This window comes from Orycteropus afer, unplaced genomic scaffold (genome assembly GCF_000298275.1).
Source record: "Orycteropus afer afer isolate SDZICR_OR568_19922 unplaced genomic scaffold, OryAfe1.0 scaffold00267, whole genome shotgun sequence".
Lineage (NCBI taxonomy): Eukaryota > Metazoa > Chordata > Mammalia > Tubulidentata > Orycteropodidae > Orycteropus > Orycteropus afer.
The window spans coordinates 4,425,676-4,433,841 of record NW_006921854.1 but is presented as its reverse complement, the minus strand read 5'-3'; the positions used below and the strand labels follow the sequence as shown (position 1 = coordinate 4,433,841).

General features: G+C 51.6%; 1 protein-coding gene across 1 annotated transcript in view; it reads left to right on the top strand.

Moving 5' to 3' along the window:
- Positions 1-8,166, top strand: part of GALNT12 (polypeptide N-acetylgalactosaminyltransferase 12) — a 65,002-nt gene that overhangs the window by 14,350 nt on the left and 42,486 nt on the right. The window contains exon 3 of the mRNA XM_007950337.1: positions 1-187. Within this exon, the coding sequence (XP_007948528.1) occupies positions 1-187 (187 nt within the window). The remainder of the gene's footprint in view (positions 188-8,166) is intronic.

The following is an 8,166-nucleotide window of genomic DNA, read 5'->3' as shown; positions in this document are numbered from 1 at the left end:
ACCCGGTCCTACCGCGGCCCCCGGTGCCCGCGGACGCGCTGGGCGCGCAGGGCGAGGCGGTGCGGCTGCAGTTGCAGGGTGAGGAGCTGCGGCTCCAGGAAGAGAGCGTGCAACTGCATCAGATCAACGTCTACCTTAGCGACCGCATCTCGCTGCACCGCCGCCTGCCCGAGCGCAGGAACCCGCTGTGAGTCCTCTGGTGGGGGAGGAGCGTTGGCCTCGGAGTCCCGACCTCCCCCTGCTCGAGCCTCAGTTTCTCCGTCGGTAGAGTGGCGGGGTGCAGCCGGAGGCTCTGACTATGTGGGGATCGCATGATAGTGAGTCTTTCTCGGAAGTGGAAGAGTTGATATGGGGGCGGAGGGAGAGGCAAGAAAGTGAAAGAGGTCATAGAAAAATCTCAGAGCCTGGCGCATCTGTTACCAAGTGGTTCCTGCCCTGCGAGCGGTGCGTGGGGGCGAAGCCCATAGACCTTGACGAGCCTTTGGCCGCACAGCTCTCCCAGTGCAGCCCCGTGCTGCCCGTGTCCCTCTGGCTCCGTATGTAATGACTCCTGGGGCCAGGGCCAGGCCCAGTTCATTCCTGTGTCAGCTCAGCTAATGGACCCCGTTGGGAGCGAGGGCCAGGCAGGTGAGAGGAAAAGTAGTGGGAAAGCCACGCCACTGACTGCCAGCGGCCTCCTCATTGATGTTGGGTGTGGATGGTGGAGAATGGGGGGTGGGAAGGGCTCCTCCTGCCTGGGCCTAGCCCAGCTCACGCCTGTGGGTGGTGCTGGACTTGAGCCTGTGTGGTCAGAAGGCTTAGTTCCTGTTGGAGCTGCCAGCTGGGCAAGTGGGTATCCTCCAGTGCGTGGGCGACGAACAAGGAAACAAGATGGCAGCAGGAGGAAGGCCAGATGACTGCTGGCACCCTTGTCCCTAGGCCTCTCCCCTTTTCTTTGAGTAGGGGGTGATTTCCCAGCACCCTGGTTGAGCCCCCTCCTTGTAGACTTTAAGAAAAAGAAGGCCCAGAGAGAGTGTTCCTGGAGGAGCCAGTGTGGACGGCCTGCCACGTGTGCTGTCACACACCTGCCACTCCTTTCTCCTCTGTGTCCTTCCTGCTTTACAGGTGCGCAGATAGACTCATAAGGTTTCCACTGGCCAGTTCTTTGAGAAGTGGATGGTCCCTTCTTTCTCCCAAGACTTCGTCTCACCTACTTTGATCATGTTGTCAGAAGGGACCGTTCCCTGGAGAACAGATTGTGAGGCTGGCACAGGACCAGGCAGTGTTTCGTTCTGTCGTACGAAGGGTCGCTGAGAGTCGGAGACGACTCAGTGGCACCTAACAACATCAACAGGTAGACTCAGGAAAAGTGACTCACCCAAGTCCCCGCACTGGAAAGTGACCCTCCTGGCCCCTTTGGCACCGTGCTGATTTCAGGATGTTAGGAGCCAGCTCTGCAGAACTTGTCCACGGAGACCCTAAGTACTCTGCCCCAGCCCTCAAAGGAGGATGGACTTGAACTTCACTGTCCTCCCTTTTTTTTCCCGGCATCTGCTCAATTCTAGGTTCATGCTTTTGCCGAGGCATTTTTACTGTTAGTATTTTTGAGTGAAACTTTGTTAGGATTGGTAGCCTTCCCCAAATGAAGTCGAAGGCGTTCAAATTTAACTCCTTGAAAGCCCAAGAGTGCTCCCTGATGCAAGGTCTAGGGGAAGGAGGACAGCCTTCTAGGTGGAACCCCTCCCTTGAGAGTTAATTTAAGATCCTGTCTCTTGCTTTTTAGCTCTGTGATCTTAAGCAAGCCACTTACCTCCTGTGCCTCACTTTCCCCATCTGTAAATAGGGAGCCGGAAATACCACAGTCTATGAATTAACGCCCAGCCCCCTGGGGAGCACACTGTATGCTAGGTTTGGACTAGTGTCCTTCCTTCCCTCTGCCCAGAACCTTCCCAGGAGGCTGCTTCGGAGAGTCATCTAGAGATTGGTCATGAAGTTTTCCTTTTCAGAGATCCAACTTCCTTTATTGTCCGAGGTTGTAACTATCGCTCTGAAACTCCGTGGGTGACCTGTGGGGGCTTATGGCATCCGGTCTCCATGGTGATGCAGCTGCCCTGTGTCCTATCAGGATTGGCTTATAGATCCTGCTGTTCCATTGACCCTGCCAAGTTAATCCAAACGCAGCGTGATAAGGAGTGTGAATGCCTCCTGCCTTTAATTCCGGCAGCAGGGCTCTTTTTGCCCAGCTAGAAAGAAAGGTGGGTGTGAGCAGTGTTGCTCTCTGGGGGCTAGGCCTTGAGCATCAACTTGGTCTGATCAGCAAGGTCAGGGCCTTGGGGAGACTCAGTGTTACTAGAGGTCCCATCGGAATGCGGAACTAATTAGGGGCGTGAGAGGTAGCCTGAAAAACTGGAATGGCGAATTACAAATTCACAACAGGAAGGGGCTTTCCATGAGAGAAGGAGTTCTAGTGGCATTGTGGTTAAGGCATTTGGCTGCTAACCAGAAGGTTGGTATTTCGAACCCACTAGCCACTCCATGGGAGGAAGCCGGGGCAATTGTTTTCCATAAAGATTTACAGCCTGGGAAACCCTCTGGACACTTCTGCTCTGCCCTGTAGTGTTGCTGTGAGTCCCAATGAACTCGAGGGCAGTGGGTTTTCCCTTGAGAGTCTACTTCAGTAAGCAGGGTGGGTGGTGTTGGTGGGAAGTCGATTCTAGCTCATAATGACCCCATCCATGTGACAGGCTAGAAGTGCCCCATTGGGGGTTTCTGGGTCATAACCTTTATAGGAATGGATTGCCAGGTCTTTCTTCTGCGGACCTGCTGGGTGGGTTCAAACCACTCAACTTTTGGTTATCCGTCGAGCGCTTAATCCTGGTGCCAACAGGACTCCTATCAGAGGTGGTTAGGGTCTTTGAATGTTGGGGGAGGGGAGGCTCGGAGGGAGCATCCCATCTAAGCAAGAGGAGACACCGTGGCCCCACACACCATATCTGGGGCAGAGCTGGTCTAGAACCCAGATCTTTTATCCCCTTTGTACTTTTTGGAGGTGTGTGTAGGATTGTTTATTTGTTTTTAATTATAAAAGTAACATGTTCAAATCATGGGAGAAAGAAGGGTTACTTATGCACAGGTAGATAGCTCAGGGGGAGGAGTCCATGGAGGGATGGACACAGGAAAGAGATAACTATGGAGAGGAAGTGGGAGGGGAACTGTTGCATTGTGGTAAATTGTAGTCAATGTCATGAGACAAAGTATATGTGAACCACTGTATGGAAAGTAAATTTGCTCTGTAAACCTTCACCCAAAGCACAATAATAATAATAATAAAGTAGCATGTTCAATCAAGAAATTCTAGCACGTACAGAGGAGGAAATACTAAAAGATAAAAGTCACCGGTAAACCTACCATCTTGGGAGAACTGCTGTTAGCGTTTGGCTGTTTGTTCTAGAGTTTTCCAGGTATGGATACTGTTGTCGTTAGCTACCACTGAGTCGGCTCCCTGAGTCTTGGTGACCCCACGCACTACCGGGCAAGGTGTTGCCTGGTCCTGGATTGCTGATTGGACTATTGTGACCCAATGGCTTTTGGCTGATGCTCAGAAGCGGTTCACCAGGCTTTTTTCCTAGTCTGTCATAGTCTGGAAGTGCTGCTGAAACCTGCTCAACGTGCTAAGGTTTGGAAAAATGCCCTTTTGGGTGTGTGCATGAACACACATTCAAACCTGAGCATGTATATAGGTCCACACATGTTTTTAAACAAAGACTTTGCCCTACAGTGCATTATTAACCTGTTAGCAGAAGGAAGAAGTTGGAAATGACTGAAGTAGTATTTAGCTTGGCTCTTCCTGGTGTCTGCAAGGTTTGGCACCATGTCTGCTTCTTGGACAGGGCCAGACCAGTAGAGAGAGATTTGGGAGTGTTGTCTGTAATTCTCAGAGACTCTGTAGACCAAACTCCTTAGAGAATCTAGTAAATCACTCGCCCGTGGACTAGCGTACAGCGTTACTTATATTTGTTACAATACTGAATAAAGGAGGAGGACGACAAAGAATCTTTGCATGGTAGTGAGGAGTAACAGGTAATAAGGAGCTCTGGTGGCACAATGGATAAGGCATTTGGCTGCTAACCATGAGGTTGGTGGTTCAGACCCACCAACTGCTCTATGGGAGGAAGAGGAGGCAGTCTACTTCCATAAAGACTTACAGTCTTAGAAACTCTGTGGGTGTTGCTGAGTCAGAATCGACTTGATGGCAGTGGGTTTGGTTTTTTGGGTATGTGCTAAGTGTGGGGTTTGTACAGCTTTCACAAATCCCATCTCATTTGATCTTAGCAAGGAGGGGAACTTTCACTCTGAGATGGCAGCAAGTTAAAGTAGGAGCTTGATAGCTGGCTTTACAATCCCAGGGAGGTTTTTTTTTTTTTTTTTTTTAATATGGGTGCCAGAGACCTGTCCCAAACAGGTAAAGCAGAATCTCTGGGTAGGACCTCGGCTGGTTTGATGCACAGAGTCCTGGTTGAAAGCTGCTGGCCCAAAGCCTGTGGATTTCTTACTCAGAAAATTGAGGATGGGTGCTGTTGAGAGGTGGGAAAACATCAGAATTAGGCAAAGAAGGGACGAACCAGACATCAGATGCAGTTGACACTCGTGAGGGTTGTACAGTCAGTTGTGAGGTGTCAGATGAAATAATGCTTGCTAATCTCAGTGGTGGAAACTTGCCTTCCAGGCAGGCAGTTCAATGTCTAGCCAGTTCAGCTCATAGGCAGCCACCACCCATCTGTCAGTAGAGACTTGCATGCTGCTGGTGGGGCTTCCAGACTCAGATAGACTAGGAAGAAAGACCTGGTGATCAAGTTCCAAAAATCAACTGGTGGAAACGCCGTGGATCATAATGATCCGGTCCTCATTTGGTCATGCATTTAGTTCCCTGTATGTGGGATCGCCATGAGTCAGGGGCCAACTTACGGCTGCTGGGAACAAACAATAGCATTGTTGTACCAATATTTGCAAAAAGTTTCCATTTCTGTACAAGCGAGAGGCCTTGAGATAATCACCATGATACTATCTTCATTTGCCTTCTGACCTGTTTGGCAGGTGGAGAAAGGTGGAGTGAGCTGTGCATTCACTTCCCCAGGTGTGTCTGTGGGGGTGCCATGTGTACAGAGGAGCCGTTTTCTGCCGTGGTGGAAGAATTGTGAACACTGTCTGGGGAAGCATGTAACTGGTACACATGTGTTTGGATTTCCTGAACTCGTGCTCAGTTTTAGCCTTGTTAATGACATATTGCAGGTGTGTGTCTAAGTTAAGGTTCAGGATTTGGGTGCTGGAATGGCTAAGAGTCTCAAAATAGCTCTAAGCAGGTAATTCACCAAAGGAAAGTGTGTTTTGCCCGGGTTGGCAGGAGGGAGTTGGTCGGGGTATCTGTTTTTGTAGACATGTAGCCTGCTTGTCCTCATAACATTGTGTGTGGAGAAACATCATACGTGGTCTAGAGATTAGACTGACGTGTTTCTTTTGCCTCTCCAGCTAGGTTGTAAACTGCAGGTGTTTACAGAGCAAATCCATTTCCCGTTCAGCAGTTTATCGCAGGTTGTTCCGTGGCGTGGGCTGTGGTCCCCACAGTGTGTCAGCACTCTCCGCATTTCCACCTTGGGTTCCCCGTTTCCACTGGCACACCCAGCTTGCCTGCCCCGTCCTGCTTTCTTCAGTCTGCTTTGGGGTCAGTGCTGCCCTTGTGGTCTCTATAGTCAATTGTTCTGTGGAGCCTGTTCCTCCCAGTGTTACTGTTCACTTTAGTGGCCTGTTATGTGGTTGAAAGGTGAGCTGCGGGAGTGGCTTCAGTTCTCAGTTAAAAGCCTGTCCAAGGCCACAGTCTCAGGGGTTCTACCAGGTCCTATCAGACCAGTAAGTCTGGGCTTTTTTATGGATTTGAGTTTTGTTCCACCTTTTTCTCCCATTCTATCTGCTACCATCATTGTGATCCTGGTTAGAGCAGCTGGGGGGTGGCAGCCAGCTACCATCTGGTTCTGTCTCGGGTTAGTGGAGGCTGCGATTCACTATCCTTCACTGCGGGTCACGGTCCTTCACCGCGGGTCATGTGTCCTTCACTGCGGGTCACCATCCTTTACCGGGGGTCACAGTCCTTCATTGCGGGTCATGTGTCCTTCACCACGGGTCACCGTCCGTCATCACGGGTCACCGTCCTTCACCGCGGGTCACCATCCTCACTGCGGGTCACCATCCTTTACCATGGGTCATGTGTCCTTCACCACGGGTCACCGTCCTTTACCGGGGGTCACAGTCCTTCACCACAGGTCACCGTCCTTTACCGCAGGTCATGTGTCCTTCACCACGGGTCACCGTCCTTTACCGCGGGTCATGTGTCCTTCACCACGGGTCACCATCCTTCACCGCGGGTCACGTGTCCTTCACCGCGGGTCACCGTCCTTCACTGCGGGTCACCATCCTTCACCACGGGTCACCATCCTTCACTGTGGGTCACCGTCCTTCACCGCGGGTCACCATCCTTCACCACGGGTTACGTGTCCTTCACTGCAGGTCACCATCCTTCACCGTGGTTCACCGTCCTTTACTGTAGGTCACCATCCTTCACTGCGGGTCATGCGTCTTTTACCGTGGGTCACCGTCCTTCACCGCGGGTCGCATGTCCTTCACCGCGGTTCACCATCCTTTACTGTAGGTCACCGTCCTTTACTGTAGGTCACCGTCCTTCACCGTGGGTCACCGTCCTTCACCACGGTTCACTCTCCTTCACTGCAGGTTACGTGTCCTTCACTGCGGGTCATTGTCCTTCACCGTGGATCACCGTCCTTCACTGCGGGTCATGCGTCTTTTACCGTGGGTCACTGTCCTTTACCGTGGGTCACCGTCCTTCACTGCGGGTCACCGTCCTTCACCGCGGGTCACGTGTCCTTCACTGGGGTCACGTGTCCTTCACTGTGGGTCACCGTGATTCACCATGGGTCACCGTCGTTCACCGTGGGTCACTGTCCTTCACCGCGGGTCACAGTCGTTCACCACGGGTCACGTGTCTTTCACCACGGGTCACTGTCCTTTACCATGGGTCACGTGACTTTCACCGCAGGTCACCGTCCTTCACCGCGGGTCACCTGATCTTACCCGCGGGTCACCGTCCTACACCGCGGGTCACGTGACCTTCACCATGGGTCACAGTCCTTCACTGTGGGTCACATGTCCTTCACTGTGGGTCACCGTCCTTCACCGCGGGTCACAGTCCTTCACTGTGGGTCACATGTCCTTCACTGTGGGTCACAGTCCTTCACTGTGGGTTACCATTCTTCACCACAGTTCACTGTCCTTCACTGCGGGTTACGTGTCCTTCACCGCGGGTCACCGTCCTTCACCGCAGGTCATGTGTCTTTTACCGCGGGTCACTGTCCTTTACCGTGGGTCGCCGTCCTTCACTGCGGGTCATCGTCCTTCACTGCGGGTCACCATCCTTTACCATGGGTCACAGTCCTTCACTGTGGGTCCCGTGTCCTTCACTGTGGTTCACCATCCTTCACTGCAGGCCACTGTCCTTTATTCCTTTAAACTGAGGATTTCCTTGAGATTTCCGATTTCTTCACTCCTCTATGCTCTGGATGGAAAGAGATCAATAGTTAGTTGTAACTTAGGTGGCCACTCGCAAACCTTTACGACCCCGGTCACTACTCACCAAAGTAGGATATAGAACGTTGTCTTTATGGATTCTGTTCTGCCAGTTGACCTAGCTGTCCCACAACTATGTTCCCTAGCACTCAAGCCCAGTATCTCAGACCTGGGAGATGTTTGGTCGTGGCTGTGCCCCCATGTGTGCTCTGTTACATACTTGGGTATATTTGCTGCACATACAAATATATGTGTAGGAATTCTGCAGCCAACCCTATAAATGCACGTGGGTGTCCTCGCACCCCGGTTTAGCTTACATAACCATGTGTGTATCCATTCGTACGTTATTGTTTGTTGTTACTGTTGTTGCAGGATGGCCTATGTGGTAATGTCTACGTTTGTTGTCTTTCACTTGGATAACTTTCAGTGACTCCCTTTACCTTGGTTATGTTGTACTGACTTCTCCCTTCACAAATGTTAGTGCTGTCTACTCGCTAGTTGGAGCTCTGGTGGCGTAATGCCTAAGGCACTTGACTGCTAACCAGAAGGTTGGTG